This window comes from Passer montanus, unplaced genomic scaffold (genome assembly GCF_014805655.1).
Source record: "Passer montanus isolate IOZ18808 unplaced genomic scaffold, ASM1480565v1 scaffold65, whole genome shotgun sequence".
Classification (NCBI taxonomy): Eukaryota; Metazoa; Chordata; class Aves; order Passeriformes; family Passeridae; genus Passer; species Passer montanus.
The window spans coordinates 3,013,561-3,029,400 of record NW_024371593.1 but is presented as its reverse complement, the minus strand read 5'-3'; the positions used below and the strand labels follow the sequence as shown (position 1 = coordinate 3,029,400).

Here is a 15,840-nt window from a genome sequence, read left to right as displayed (position 1 = left end):
CAACATTTGCAGAAAGGTCAAACTGTCCCTGCATCCCTCCTGGGCAAAACCAATACAGCATCAGCTAGAGAGATACTTGTACAGGGAGCTGTGGTGCATAGAAATCCTATCCATACTTATTCCTACTTGTTAATATTTGCAAACCTTTTTTATTTTTTAAGTGCATCTTGCAAGTTCAGAACAGTGAGGTAAAGCTTTTCCCACTAATCCCATCACTAACACGTAGCCTAGAAAATATTATGGGGGTGAGATAGTGGTGTCCAGTTCTCAAAATATTGAACGAGAACTTCTTAGGATGAGGAAAATATGCTTGAATTTCTTGCATCCCCCCCCCAGCAGTTGTATCCAGTCCTCTGGGTAAGGAGGTTTCAGGTTCTGCAGAGAACTTGCTGGCTCAGCTGGAGAAGAAATCACTGTTTACCACATGTATTAAGTAAACAATGTGAATGTTTTCCCAAAAAGAAGCTTTTCCTTTGAAAGGAGAAAAGGATTGGGCAGTCTGATGTTGTGGTTTGATATTTTATCTGTGCATGCTGAGGTAGCAATCTGAGGCCAACATAAGGCTATGAATTCTTGTTTGTGTGAGGCTGATTTCAAGACAAAGGCTTTTGATCAACAAAGGTGAGGCTCTTGCGCACTTCTCTGAGCTCACACCTGTGGTACTCTGGGTGAGATGGCATTGTCACAGGATTTTAGCCTTTGTACAAAGAGGGCACTGAAGTGGCTGAGGAAAACTTGCAGCTAGCCAGGAGGGACTTATGCTCAAGTCAGTGGGTGGCTGTTGGGAAATTTAATGAAGAAGTGGCAAAACAAGATTGGCAATCACCTGGCGGAAGCCATGAACAACACTTTCCTTGTTCAGCATCCTGGGGCTGGGTGGCAGAAAGCTCATCCTCCATGAACCAACACCAAATGTTTCTCTCTCTTACAACAGAGGTGAAAACTACTCAAAAGAAGCCTAGAGAGTGTGACTGACTTACACAGTGACTCTGCTGGGTGAGTGTGCATATGTAACAACAGCCCAGGAAGGATGCTGCTGAGGCCAAACAAGGTGTGAGGCCATCATGGAGAGATTCAGCTTCTTACTGGAAAGGCAGATCTTTGTTCTGTGTGACATAGGCAGATAGAATCTGAGGACTCAAAGAACCGAGTGGATTTCAGTACCTGTGATGGCCATGACAGTTGTGGGGAGAAGCCTGGCCTTTGGCTGTTGGAGTACCAAGTCCAGCTCTTTAGTCTTTTTGCTGGTGAAATGCAGCAAATGCTGTGGTCCTTTGGGTTGAAGATTTGATGTACTTTGAGGGGGGTTTCTGCAGATGTGAGAGTAGCCTCTGTTCATGCTGAGGAACAGGCTGAACCAGCCCTGTGTCTCCTACAGCAGCTAATGGCTGATACCCTTATCCTCCTAGCATAGAAATGGGATGACACTCTCCTAGGATACTCTTTTAGCTATTTGTGGAAAAGAAAATTTCCCCCCAAACAGCTATTTTTTGTAATAGTCCTTCATGGACAAACTCAGCAGAACAAAACAGCCACTGCTGCAGCTCATGAATGCCTGTGATATTCTCAGCATCTCATATCAGTGAGGTGACACACTCAAAGGGTTTGTAGAGAAGTGCTGCCTCCTGTTTGATGTGCAAGTGCCATCACCAGCTTAATCTGGGGCTCCTGGATTCTTTTCTTAAAGGAAGCAGTGACTGAGGACAATTCTTCACCATCACTGCCATTCGGGAATTGGTTACACAGGCAACTTCACAACACCCAAATTTTAGCATTTGAAGCTTTGTGTATCCCTTAGAATCTTTTATCCATTTCTTAAACAAAAGGCTGTTTCTGCATAATTTTTGCCTTAGACATACTTCAAGAACACTGATGAAATGTGTCTGGCCCTCCAGCAGCAGAGGACTGAGGTGTGCCTGCTTTCATCCTGAAGTTTTGTCTGCAGGACACCAAGTCTGGTTGCGTTCCTGAGGGCTGGGCAAGAGCCTCATGTACCTGATGCCTCTGCTGCTTGCAGGGTGTGAAAGGAGTCCCCTCAGCAGCCTTTCTCCTGATGTATCCCTGCTGAGCTGCAGCAGCTGAGGTCCTTTTTAGCTCAATGACACCTTAGTTGTTCAGTAAAAGGTGCCATGAGCCCAGCAGAAGGGTGCTGAATCCTGGTTGTTGTCTTTGGTCTGCACACAAGTGCTTCCTTCTCTAAAGGGGCAGGTAAGGCAGGAGGGAGTTTCCACTTAATGTCCCATTAAACGAGCTGAAGATCTGCACTGGATTTGTGTCATTTCCTGAAGAGATTTAAATGCCAGATTAGGTTTGGATCTTGTCTTCCTTATGGGGCATTCCTACCTGCCTCAACAACTCCTGGAAAAGAGGAGTAGAAGAGTGCAGGGATCTCCTTAGCCTGGGCTCTCAGTGCTCAGTTTTTACTTTGAATCAAAAATGATCCAGCTTATCTGATGTCAAGCGCCAAGTCCTCTGTCTTCTATCCTCTTTTTCCCACATCTGGGCTGGCAAATAAAACTTCTTTGCCTCCTGCCTGGTCTGTAGGTATCCCCTGCAGAGCACACGTTTTGTTGTCAACATACGTGGTGTTAGGCATGATCTAATTTCTGATTGCTGAACTCCAAGCAGCATCTACCTCCAACTTCACAGCACTGTTAGTAGTGTTCAGCTAATGCTGCAGTATGTAAGATGAATCCTTATGTGGTGTAATGCTCTGTTCTGTCTCTTTAAAGAAAAGCTTCAGGAAACCTGCTTCCTTAAAGTGAAGGAATTAGTGAAAAATACTTGTTTTAAAAGTAGCTGTTGTTATTTGTCATGTCTTATTGTAGGCATGCTCTTTATTTTCTGAGAAATCAGCTGTGTGCTAGTTACACTGACAGATCCAAGACCATTAGCTGTTTATGGAAAAAATGTGGTTTGGATTTTGTTTTTAATTGCTGAGAATTAACTCTTGGCCCAAATATTATTAGAGGAAAAACTGATGCTTTCTCTCTCCATTCCCAAAGCAAAACAACCCAGCAAAGCCAAAAGCCCAATTAGTAGGAGAGGTTCCAGTGCAAACACTCTCCCTCGCTGTTTGCTGTGCCAGTGCTGTGCCAGTGTGAGAGAGTTGCAAAATGCCACTAGCTGGCAGTGCCAAAGCTGGGGAGCAGCACGAGGGTGTGATGGAGGACTTGTGGCCATTTCTGGGGTGAAGGATGTAGTTTTGGGATGCTGTAGATACCTATCTTATGTTGCAGACTGCTTGTGTTGATAGTTGTTGGCACAGTCGTGGTTTCTGTTGTGCTGTTGAATCAGGAAGCATGGGTGAGTGCAGATTTAACAAGTTTATTTGTTCACCTCTTGAAATGGAAAAAGAGAACCATTACCACTCTCAGGTTGCTTGGTGATAAGAGAATAGACTCTGAATCAAACAATTTTCCTTATGGCAAGATTTTTTTAGCAAAGATCAAGAAGCTGATAATGAAGTTGATAATTCCTCTTTGATGAGCTTTGGTGAGGGAAGTTGTGAATTGCAGCAGAGCCTCTTTTTAAGTTGCTCTTCAGAATGATGAAGGCTCTTGAACCTGTGGGTGTTTCTGGGATATACCTCGGTATCCTACTGGCATATCCCATGATGAAGTCATCCAAGATACAGCAGCAGGGGTTAGCTCAGGGCTATCAGGCTGGGCTAATCCGATGCTGAATAAACAACACAAAGGTTCCTGGATTTGTTCCTGTTTCCTTAAAGGGATACGGTCAAGTGCAGGCAATTAAAAGAGAGAGAGTAAAGTGTAGCTCTAGATATGAACACCTGATTTCAGGCTTTCTACCCAGGGTGTGTATGGGTTTCTTAGGTTTTTTTAAAGAAAAAAAAAAACTTTCACAAAACAATTGATGTTTTTCTCATTTTTCAGTGTATTTCTTTTCCTGCCATTCCCTTTGGGAAGGGAGAACCCAACAACCACCCAAACAAATTCCAAACAACGGAAACAGCTTTCCTAGAGAAGGGAAAGAGCAAAATTAATTTTGAACAAAGTACACTAGAGAAATAACTACTTTCTTTTTGCCCTTCTCCCAGCCTTTTCAGACTGAGCCTCGGCAGAGCCTTTAAAAATAATTTTCATCAAGTGAGTACCCAGTTCCTTTGAGCAGGTTTTGGAAATTCAGCATCTGTGGAAGCTGAATTTGTCACAGTGGTCAGTGTCTTTCCCTGGCAAGATCTCTGCTCTGCCTTCACCTGGTCAGTATTCAGGCTGGGATTTTTGTCAATGTATATTGCTTTTTGCCTGCAACTGGGATAATAACTGTAAATAGCTATATTTGATCACTGAATCTCACAGTGCTATAAAATCTGGGATTTGTAGATGTGACTGTGACCTACAACGAGCACTTTTTATAGCAATTGCTAGCTTTCAAACCTTGTGAGCAGAAGGTAGGTAGAACAAACAGAGCAAGTGGCACATGTTTGATATAAAATGGTATAAGGACCTGTAAAGTTTTTATTGCCCTTTTCTTGTAAAACTTACCTGGTACTCACCTGCTCCTGACCAATGCTTCCATTCCATGACCAAGCAACAAATCCTTTGCTGCATTTTGGCCTGCTTTTGTTGTGCATTTGTAATGTGCTGGAGCAATAGTGATCACTTGTGCTGCAGTGATCCCTTACCCAGCCCTTCATCTCCTCTTTGTGCAATAACTTCTCATGTATGGGATCAAACCTGTCTCGTCCAGCGTGTGCACCAGGAGTGTGATCACTGTGCACCTAAACACCTGGTGAATTCCTTCCTTTGAAGTTGCAAGACTTCTTTTTCTGCATCAGGAGTAGAAAGGAAAGGGTGTGTGTTCTCCTGAATTGTTTAAATAAATGGCTTAAATATTTAGCTTTAGTATGGGGGTGGTTTTGTTGTTTCTAATAATATTGTCTTAGGCAGAGATACAGGAGGATGTCTTTTGGGAAACCTCCCAGCAAGTATTTGAGCACTTCAGTTTGTGGTACAACTATACACTAATCTTCTTTAATTTTCCCTTCTACCACTCTGTCACCAAAAATTCAGTGGTACAGCAAAGCTTTCCCTTACAGGTTCCGTCTACAGGATCCAAACACTGGCCTTGTTCTGTAATCCTGGGTAAGCCACTCAGCCAGCTGTGCTTGGCTTTTCCCTCCTTCATTAACTGTTGGTTCATTGTCTTCCACTGAGGAGGACTGCTAGGAATGCAGTGTATTCAGTGCATGCACAATGCACTGCAGTAACTAGGGTCATCTAAGGACCAGCTGTGGAAATTTGGCTGCATTCCTCACTTTCCTTTCCTCCTTCTCGTTGGGCTGTGGAAAAAATGAAAAAACCCCACCACCCCAAATTTGTCATGTGCTCGTGGTGGTCAGGGTCACCTAGATAAGGGCTTGGCTGTTGATAGCATTTTATCCGTGACTTTCCTGTACCTCTTTAACTCTGCTTTCAGCTACAAGAGGAGAAGTTTTTTGAGGTAATAAATTGGAAATGATGACCTTGTAGTGCTACCTTGAAAGTAGTACCTCCCTTTTCCAGGAAAAGCAACTTGTGTCTGTTCTTTCCGTTTGTTGGAACTTGCAGTTTCTGTGTTCAAGTTTTTCATTCTTCAGCTTCAAGGCTTTGAAACTATTTGGATGCTTGAATTTCACATGTAATTATCAGTCTCCAGATATTGAATCTTAAAGTGCCAGCTGTCACAAGCATCAGGAAACAAACTGGAGGAGCTGACAGTCTATAGGCATAGGCAGGTGATATAACTTACCCACGGCCATATGGCCAGCTGAGTCAGGATTAAAATTCAGGTCTTATGATTTTCCTAAACAATGCCAAGCCCATGGGAGCCAGCTGACTTTCTGCCACAGCTTTGCAGAGGACAAACCTCAGTTTATGCCTTAGGTAGTTAAAATAGCCATTAAAGACTGGTCTGAGTTTCCTCAGTGTTGAAATACAGGAGCTGGTGCTAGCTGTCTTTATGGCAGACAATTTCCTGTGCTGTGTCTGAGAAGACTTGTTTGCTTTCCAGGCTCTGGGAAAGTCGTCTTGCAGGAGCAGGTGAATTTTTGCTTGCTAAGCCCCAGCACATACTATGGCAGGAGTTGCCTGGTCTAATCCATAGCTCTGGATCAGGCTTTTCAGGTGTTGGACACTGCCCTGTGCAGTACCAGAACTGACCTTGAGCACAGGCAGCCAAACCCGTGGGGTGGGGGAAGACAGGGCTCAAGAAGAGCATTGCTGGCCAGGGCAATTGGAGCCTTCTGGATCCCTGGCACTCCCATCTTCCCATTACATCTCCCAGCCCCTGGGAGAGGATTTTTTGGTCTCCAACACAGTTCCCAGAGGTGAAGGGCTTGTTTGAAGTTATTCCATCTCTCATGGAGTTGATGCTGGTTGAACTGTGTACCCAGAAAACTGGAACAGTCCCATGAAGCTCTGTCAGCACCCACTGGCTGCAGCAGGCACCCTGTTTCTGTCAGCATGTTCATGGGAAAAGGGAATGCTTTCATACAGTTTCAAAATGGAGGCTAGACAAATGTCTTGGAAGATAAGGAAGGAACCATGTGGCTCAGGAACTGCCCCAGGCTGACAGTGGTTATTAGTTGGCAGATGTTTTCAGGGAAGTCTTCTCTTTGCTTGCCCTGCTGTAACTCTTCCTTCACAGCCACTGTTGAGGGCAGGATGCTGGGCTAGACCAACTTGGCTGTGACCTATTGTACACCTTTTTATGGTGGAAGTCAACAGCTCCAAATGCAGAGATTGACCTGGCTCCAGATTAGGTGTGGAAATTGATTCTTACTGGTGTTGACCTTTTCCTGCCAGAAGGGACCTGGAAAAACTAATCCTGACAAGTTGTTTTGGTAACAACCACTGGCTTTGTCACTGGAGGTGGCTTGACTTCATCTCTCTGGCACAGCCTGGCAGGTTTGCCTGACCAAAAAGCCTTAGCTGCCTGTATATCTTCTCTGCCTTTACCCCTTGTGTTAGGAAAGCATGGTTCTTCCCAAGCTGATCTTTCTGCACTTAAGCCAGCTCTGCTTGCCTCACTTTTGGATGTACTAGTCCACAGTTGTGGTACTCCAATGACCTCAGTCTCTTTCAAAGTGGTCCTTCTGTGATGTTGTGCATCATGCTGATGAAGCTGCTGCCCCAGTCCTTTGCAGTGCTGATGTGCAGCTAGGGGAGGTATGACAGCACTTGTTAGACTGAGATTGGCTTTGTGCCCCACCTGCACCATGCAGTGCCCTCACAAACAGGACAGAGAGGAAGAATTTCTCAGGCATGGGCTTCTGGGAGAGAAGTTCATCAGAGCTGCAATGTATTTTTCTTCCTAGGGCTCTCTGTTATTTGCTGCTTTGTTCCTCTGCAAGTGCTGTCTCACCATTGAAAAAGCCACATCTGGCTTGAAGCCACTTGAAGCAGCTTGGACAAGAGACTTCCTGCTCTGAACACTGAATTAATGGGCTTGGTCTTTTACACGAGTGAAATCCTTTCAGACTTTTGTCCATGTCAGGCTCCCATGTCAGCTCTTCTAATTAAGAGGCTTTTAACTCAGCCAGTGTTTGGGAGCTACAGTGCAGCTGGGCTTTTGATAAAATGAGGAAATGCTGGAGGTAGGGATGTAATGGGTTGAATTTCAGCTTCAAAAAATGTCTCAGAGAGAGAACAGAACATCCTCCTTGCACCACCTTTTGTTTGCTGCAGCAAAGCTGGGGAGACGTCAGCTGTGTGGGCTGCTCTGGAACTGATGAAGCTGATAATAAGAAAGTAAGGTCATCTTTACTTCTGGGGTTCTCAGTGTCTCTTAGGCAGCTAGAGGGATGTTTTAGAAAACTTTGCTTACTTGTGCCTTTTCTTATTCTGGATCTTTTTTACAATCCTGTCATGGCTCTTGCTTTGAAATCCCTTTTGCTTTCCACCTCTGCTGCTGTCTGGAACAGGGTGCTGCTTGTGCTGAGGCTGTATCTTTGCAAAAGGAATGGGTCTGGAAAAAACCTTCAGGAGGGTGGCCTGTAGAAGCCAGTAATTATCATTCACCAGTGTGGCTGTTATTCCTCATCATAATCACCTGTAAAATCTAGGAAGCATAATATATTTGGGTTCTTTTGTTTTTCTTTCAAGGCCAGCTTTGCCACTTTTACTTGAAAAAGTAAAAAAGTGAAAAGTAAGCTGGTGCTCTTTCTGACTTCTTTACTACTTATACACTGACTTGCTATCAGAAGCAAGCTGACTGTCCAGCTAATGTATAGAAACTAACTTTACTCTCCAAATTTTGCTATGTTGGCTCCATAACACAAAAAATCCTTGGTAGGAGGGTTTGTTTGAGAAAGAGCAAGAGAGAAAAACATGGTCTGCCTCCTTATTTTTTATGCTTTCTCCCTTTCCTTCCTCTGCTGTATTCCCCAAAGCTTGGGTACAACTCTGTGTCCATTGCTTGCTGGGGATGTTGACTTGACTAGAAACATATAATAGTCCCCATTTATAGGTAGTCTTTTGCAGAGTTGAGTGTCACTTGAGCAGATATTTATTTGGAACAGAGGTGCCCTGGAAAAACACTGATTTGAAAGGGGGAATGAAGTGTTCTGCTTGTTCTGTGAAGCAGAACCACCCGCTGGCTCAGGGACCAGCAGTAATGAACGGAGTCAAAGAGCGTGGGGCGTAATTGCCTTCTCCTTTTGTGTCAGCTTCGTATCGTTCTCACATGTCACATTCTTCTGGCCATCGTGCTCTTTATCCTCCCATTGTACCAAGAGTGCAAACAGAATTAGTTTGTTTGTTATCGTGGCATCTGTATGTGGCTTTTAATTTCTTGGAGGTTAAAAAAACGCAAGCAACCCAACCCTTGTGCCCTCTTTGTCCAGCACTGTTTAAATCTGCTCTCAGCCTGCTTGCACAGTTCACTTCTGCCCTGCAATGCAGAAGACAAGTCTGCAGACAGAGAAATCTAAAGCAATCAGTGCAACAAGGCTTCAAAAATGTGGTGGTGTTGCTGAAGAGGAGCTGTCTGGAGAAGGTGTCTCATTCCATGAGATCAGTAAGTCAGAAGGTGGTTTGGAGTAGGAATGCATTGTAGGCATTTTCACAGTCACAGTGCTAAGCTGAAATGGGTGCTCCCCTTCCTTTTTGCTTTAGGTACTTGTAAGTGATGGGAAATATTTTCTTTGGCCTCTGAAATGTCTCCATAGTTTTGTGGTTTCCTTCCTATAAAGGTGATGTTTCAGATTAAAATTCTGTTTGGCAGCTCATGAGTTCTCAAAACAGAGGCTTGAAGGCAAGAGGTCAGGAGTGCCCAGCTTATTAAATTTTTCCCAGTGTAGGAATTGTCTGACCTTTCTTTGTACTGTAACAGCATTAACAAAAAACCCCAAAAGATGGAGCTACTATTTGGAAAGCGTTAACAAGAAAATGTCAGAGGTGGAAGGCCAGACAGAAGACTTGGCTGGGAGAGGGCTGGGAGTGACATTTCTTCTTTCTTCTGTCACTTGCACAGATCATCCTCCTATCTGCTCTCATCTTGCTCTGGGTTTTTGCAGTTTTATTGCAGGTTTGGTGCTTGAAGGTGTGGTGCAGAAAAGCAGCAAGAGAAGGAAAAGTACATGTTCTTGCCAGGGGAACCAAGACCAGAGAGGAGCAGCTCACAGTGTTTGAGCCCCATCTTAGCTGACCTGGGACTATCACTGTGCTCCCATGCAGATTTACCTGTGTGCTTTAATATTCCCTTCCCACCCTCTTGTCTCCACTGAAACCTTCCCTTGACACCTGGCTTTCACCAGCAAAGAACTCTGACCAGAACTCTGGGTCTGAGGCAGAGGAGGAGAGATGGCAACAGAGCCCCCCTGCAGGGTGCCGGCTGGAGGGTTACAGATGTGTGTTAGGCTTAGCACACCCATGCTGTGTACAGGGTTTACCTACATGTGGTGTGTGCCTCAGTGTGGTGTGTCTCTGACACAAACTCCCTTTCCCCTGCTGCTCAGTTCATAGAAGCATAGACATTTGGGGTTGGAGGGGACTTCAAAAGTTATTTTGTCTAGATACGGCTGCTGAATGTTGCTCTTTCAACCATCGAGGCATTTAACTATATCATGTGTGGGTTGGAAGTGGAGGGTCATGTTTGACTGGATGTTCTCTGTTTCCTGCCCCATAGCTCTTGTGTTTGGCCCTGCCTGGGGGAAGAAGACTTTGAGAAGATGGAGAACCAGAGTGGAGTGCTCTTGGGATACGTGCGCTGGGAAGGAAAAGAGGAAGGGAGTGAGGAGGATGGGGTGGCTTCCCGTGTTTCTCCTCCCAGCCAAGTGAGCAGACTGGAAGATGTGCAGGTGGAGATGCTTGAGAAGGCAAGGGAGCTCTTCCAGCTGTGTGACAAGGATGAGAAGGGTTTTATCACCAAGGTGGACATGCAGGTGAGGGAAAAAAATTCTTCCTCTGTCCTGCGAGGATCTGTGAAGTCATGGGTGGCAAAACAGGGAACAATGTGGCACGCCTCCACTCCTGGCAAGTGTAGGTGTGCATATGGCCTCTGTCTTATTCAGATTTTTAAGAACCAAACACTGGTGTAGACACCTGCTAGGAACTAAAATTCCCAGGAGGGCCTCACACCTCCAGGGAATTCCTGAGACAAGTAGGACAGTAATTAAAAATTTTTAAGAATGCATTTAAAAAAAAAAAAGTTATGACTGTTCTTACAAACATCAAGTATGCAGTGGATGGGAAATCTGGAGGGAAAAAAAAAATCCTTGGTCTAATAAAAAAAAGCCCAGAAACAAGCCCCCCCTCCAAACCTATACAATGAACAATACATCAACCTCTCTAAAAAAAGTTGAGATCACAAAGTTATACAATCATCATTGAAGCCTAATCCAAAAACTAACCTTAGACCTGAACTATAACTTTGCTCTACAATTATGTGTTTTGCAGCCTTCTGTTACCAAAATACTTGTTAACAAATTCCCTGTAGTCCTTAGTGACTTTGTTTTAAAGGCTCATCAGAAAGGTTACATGTGGATTGTTTTTCTCCAGCCCCATCTCTCCCCACATCTATAAATAATGCTCGACAGGTACTTGCCACTTTAAATATTGACTCACTTTGCTTTGGGTTGTGTGATGCCTAATTTTAATAGTTATGTTAATAAATTTTTATTAAGTTTTTATGTAAAACTGTGTGTTTAAGGGACAGTTACGAGGTTTTAGCCTACACCCCTCTTATTTGTTTCTTTGGGTGCCCCTCCACAGTAGGTGCTCTGGATGTGCATTATGAAGGGGAATTGTTTTGCTCCTTGTCCATGGAAGTAGTGATACAGTCCCAGCAGGCAGAAGGTGACAGAGGAAAGCTAACTCACTGTTATGGACTGAACATTTCCTTTAGGATCTGCAAGAGCTTGGAACTGAATCCAGATGCCTGCAAGTCTGACCTGGTGTGCCCAGAGCTCTCCTGGGAGCAGCAGTGGTCACAGGAGGCTGGCAGTGCCACCTCTGAGCAGAAGTGGAGGGAGACGGGCAGTGAGCTAAAGATAGTGGCTCTGTATTGGGGGAGGAAGCAGGTTGAGCTTTCTCCAAACAAAATAACCTGAAATTCCCACTCTGAAGTCCTGGTTGAATCATCCAGTAATGGCAAAAGTCAACACAACAATTACTCCAGACAGGTCATCATTCAGCTCTACTGGCAGACTGTCACACCCTGGGCAGGATGCAGTGCTGAAAGGGCACATTGCTGTGGGCCACAGCTGAGGATGGCAGGGACAGTCACAAGCAAGACTTGAGCTATGCCTCAAGTTTGTGCATTCTTTTGTCTTTGCAGCGGCTCCAGAGTGAACTCCCCCTAACCCCTGAGCAGCTGGAGACTGTTTTTGACAGCTTGGAACAGAATAATAAAGGATACCTGACACCTGTGGAGTTCAGCATGGGTCTAGGTAAGGACTGCACAGAGGCAGAGGAAGGAAAAACCCACCTGTGACAGGATGTTTTTTGTTGGTAAGAAAGACAGTGCAGTGGTTCTGCTGAAGCTGCAGCAGCTGTGCAGGACAATGCCCCGTGCTCATGTGAGCATCACTGGAGAGGGTGGGTGTGTATCCCCCTCCTGAAGGCTTTGTGCTGCCTGCCTGGTAGAGCCAGCCACAGAACATCTCCTGCTGGAGAGAGTACATGCTGCAAACTGTGTCTGGCTATCTGATTGGAAAGTTGTTCATCTGCATGGAAATATGCCTCTTGGCAACTGTCCCCAGCTGATACCAGTGCTGTACAAGGGCATTAGTGGGAGTCTTGTTGGTAGGCTAGAACACTGGCAAATAAGCCTTTGTTGCTTCCTACTGCTGTCTTTTCCAAACACTAAGAGAATGCTAATCCTTGACCACAGTCCTCACCCAGCAGCACAGGTGCTCATCTGCCTTGTCAGCTCTCAGAAAATCTGCACCTCTCAGCGCCTTCCGTGGACATGCAGAGGTGTTAGGTGGATCAGGTCAAAGAAAGTGCACATAGGGAGTCTAGGGTTTTCAGAAGTGATGGAAGAGGCTCCTGAATTCTGCTGTCCTGATTGCTCAGATTGTGTTTGCTCCTACCTTTCTCTCACAACTTGGGAGGGGAGGGCTTTTTAATGCTGCAATTTGAATGGTCAGAAACAGCCAGAGAAAACCGTGAGAGAAGTTGCAAAGATTTCCTTTAAATAAACCCAGTAAAGTGTGTCTTGGGCCAGCCTGTACAGGGACTGTTTTATTCCACTGAGTGCCTGCTGACTACATCTGTTCCTGCCCTGTGCCTCTGTGCTTCTTGTCTGGCTCCATTCTTTGGCAGAAACAAGAGTCCTGTTGGGAGTGGGTGCTTTCCAGTCCAGCACTGTAGGTGAACGGGCACAATTTGCGCACATTGGTATCCACGGTGCCCTCTCTTTTATGACTTGGTTACTTCCAAATCTCGTTGTATGAGGCATTTGTGCCATGGGTATCATGAGGGCATCTGCCTCAGTGTCCTTGCTGGGAGAGGTAGGCAAGTTTTCTCTTTGTGTCAGGTACCACCCTGTGTTGGCAGCCTGGCACTTGCTCCAGTGTAGGCAAAGCACTTAATTTCTCTATTTCTTTTCTTTATGGTTATTCTTTGTGTCTGGCATCACTGAAATCCTTTTCAGACTGACTTTGGCGCTAACTCAAGGGTTTGGTCTGGCTGTCTTTCTTATGGAGTGTGCAGGGGCAAATCAAGGGAAAGAAGTTCAAGCTGCAATCAAGTCTGCTTCTTGAGAGGGCTCCTCGCTCCTTCTAGGATATCAAAACAATCTTCAGATCATTTTCTACCTCAATTTTCCTATCTCCATCTCAATTTTCCCATCTGTAAAAGAGAAATAATGAGACATAATGACTCTTTCTCAAAAGCATACATCAGAAGTGCCTAATCGAAACCATTCTCCTTAATTAACTGTCTGATCATCAGGTTTTAACTAAATAGGGCCTGGATCTCCACATTGCAAATTTTTTTACAACACATTTTAAGAGTGGGAGAGAAGCAGATAATTTCTGGATTTATGGAGGTAAGAGGTAAAGTTGAGTCCTTGAAGTATAATAACAATGGATATTTTTCCTCTTAGAGCAGCTTCATGTTCTCATCTGTGCTCTGTGAACATCCTTGACTCCTGGTCTCGTAGTTAGGATATAATTTCTGCCTTTTGACCCCAGCCAGATGTATTTTGGAAAGGAAGAGTAGCTCCTGCTGAAGGCCTGACCTCTGTATACAGATGAGGGGCTGTGTTTTGGATAGGATTGCTTGGTTTATATCTTTGAGAAGGATTTGTTCCCAGCACTAGTATTTGCCACATGCCTTGCATAGCAGGGGGTTCTCGTGGCATTCTCAGCACGAAGCAGAATCCCGATAGCTGGAAGCCGTCTGGACGTGGGACGGGGCAGGAGGAGGCGCTTGGAGAGCGAGTTCCTTCTGCTCTCCACAACCCTAGCGGGAGGCAGTCCTTGTTGCGTGGCGCTTGACTCGGAGCAGAGGAGATGGGCCCCTCCCCTGGTGTTTTTAAGCGGAGCAGCCGCAGCATGGGGCAGTCGGGGCCGGGCTGGCAGTCCGGCAGTCCGCAGGGAGCCCGGCCACGCTTCCCGTGCTGGCAGCCCGGGCCGAGGGTGGTGGCTGCTCTGCACTCAGATGTGAGCCGAGCCCGGCAGCCCGGGCTGGGCTGGCAGCCAGCTTCTGTCCCGGACACTGACATCACTCGGGGCCGCAGGACGGAGGCGCTTCACTGACCGGGAGCGGTGTCCTGCACCAGCAGCATGCACGAGGCGTCTCCTGCAGCTCTGTCAGGCTGCCATGTAAACAGCAGCTCGTTCAATGACATCCAGTTTGACTTTATTTATTCTTCTTCTCTTCACCTTCCACCAGGAAAGCTAATAGGGATTGAATTGTGTCAAGGGGCTGGGAGAATGGATCACTCCAGACACGAGGAGACCTTCGAGTCAGGCTGGTCAGATGACTTGGACCCTGCAGATGATGATGATGAAGAGAAACGATTCTGTTCCATGATGGAGCAGCTTGGAGCATCCCAGTTGTTTGAAGAGTAAGTAGGGCAGTCATATGGCATTGCTTCTACCCTCTTTTGATCTTGTAGGACCAAAACTTCAAAGTACCAGAAAAGACCAAAGAGGTGAACTGAGCTGCTTGCTCTCTGAAGCACTGCTTGGGCTCTCTGCACTGCTGCTTTGGGTTTTCATAGGCTTGGTAGCAAACGCAGTGCCGTCTGGGTTTTCTCATCAGGTAGCAATTACTTTTAGCTCAGTGCTTTTCACAGTTTCCCAAATTCAAGTTCATAACACAGCTGTAAAATGGAACAGCTGGTGGCATACAAGTCCAGCTCAGGCAGCAAATGAAAAGAAGCATGTGAGGGTTAGATGAGGTAAGGAGGATGAGTGTGCTCTCTGTTCCAAAATGGTGTGTGACTGTTCATATATTTTCAGACAATCAGTTCTGGGTCTCTGTGAAAGATCTGTGCTCAAGGAGCTGCTTAGGACTGCTGATTTTGAAGAGTGTGAAAGGCTAAATGGGTCAAAGGGGTGCTCCTGTGAGCCTTGAAACGTGGTGCTAATGCCCTTGTAGCCCCAGTAGATTCTGCAGGCCCCAGTGTCATCCAGACTTTTTTTAGGCTTTCCAACATGAGGCACTATGCATAACTGGTTCTCAGTGATGCACATCTGCAGGGCCTGGGGTGCCCAACTCTCTGTGGCTGTCCTCCTTTTCAGGCTTTGTGCTCCAACTGTGTTGCCATTTTGCAAGAAGCAGTCCAGGTTAGGGAAGGAGGTGGACAGGATTGGAGACAGAAGCTGAAAGTGATGGAGTTTGCTTCTTTCAGAGGCACATCTGCCACAGAACAGACTTTTTTCCCCCTTATTTTCATTGTGATGCAAAGCACCTGCGTGTTTTAGTGATAAACAGCTTCTGTCTGGAAGAAATTCTGGAAAGCTGTTAGTCTTCAAACAACAGGATGACACTGTGAAAGGCCATATTACTGTTCTGGGAAAGCAGTCTCTACTGTTTATAACTCTGCTTTGAGAAGCAGAAGTCCAAAGTGGAATTATCTTGTGTTTTATTTTGACCACTTACTGGCAGTTTTATGCAATGAGTTTAGTAGCTACTACATGTCACATCTTTGTGCCAAAACAGCTGTTGTAAAGCAGAAATATCAAACAGAAGCTAATTGGGGTGAGAGCAGGAATATGAAAAATTTTCACAGCTTTCTCTAGAAAGAAAGAGTTTCATTTCCTAACAGGACTCAATATATTCTTTTATTTCAAATATGAAGATCTGATGAAGTGCTATCACTTGTTAAACTTGGGACAGAAAAAGAAGACTGTCATACAGTACTGGCAGAGAAAATGAAAAG

The 15,840-nt window shown here is 45.4% G+C and overlaps 1 protein-coding gene across 7 annotated transcripts in view; it reads left to right on the top strand.

Annotated features, from left to right (window-relative positions):
- CRACR2B (calcium release activated channel regulator 2B) overlaps positions 1-15,840 on the top strand; it is a 46,162-nt gene that overhangs the window by 9,125 nt on the left and 21,197 nt on the right. For 4 of the 7 annotated variants that reach the window (XM_039728376.1, XM_039728371.1, XM_039728373.1 and 1 more), the window contains 3 exons: positions 10,132-10,387; positions 11,782-11,893; positions 14,346-14,520. In XM_039728376.1, coding sequence (XP_039584310.1) covers positions 10,175-10,387; positions 11,782-11,893; positions 14,346-14,520 — 500 coding nt within the window. In that variant the 5' untranslated portion in view covers positions 10,132-10,174. Of the gene's footprint in view, positions 1-934; positions 997-8,932; positions 9,022-10,131; positions 10,388-11,781; positions 11,894-14,345; positions 14,521-15,840 lie in introns of those variants that run through there. The other 3 variants (XM_039728375.1, XM_039728372.1, XM_039728377.1) reach the window with 2 other exon arrangements.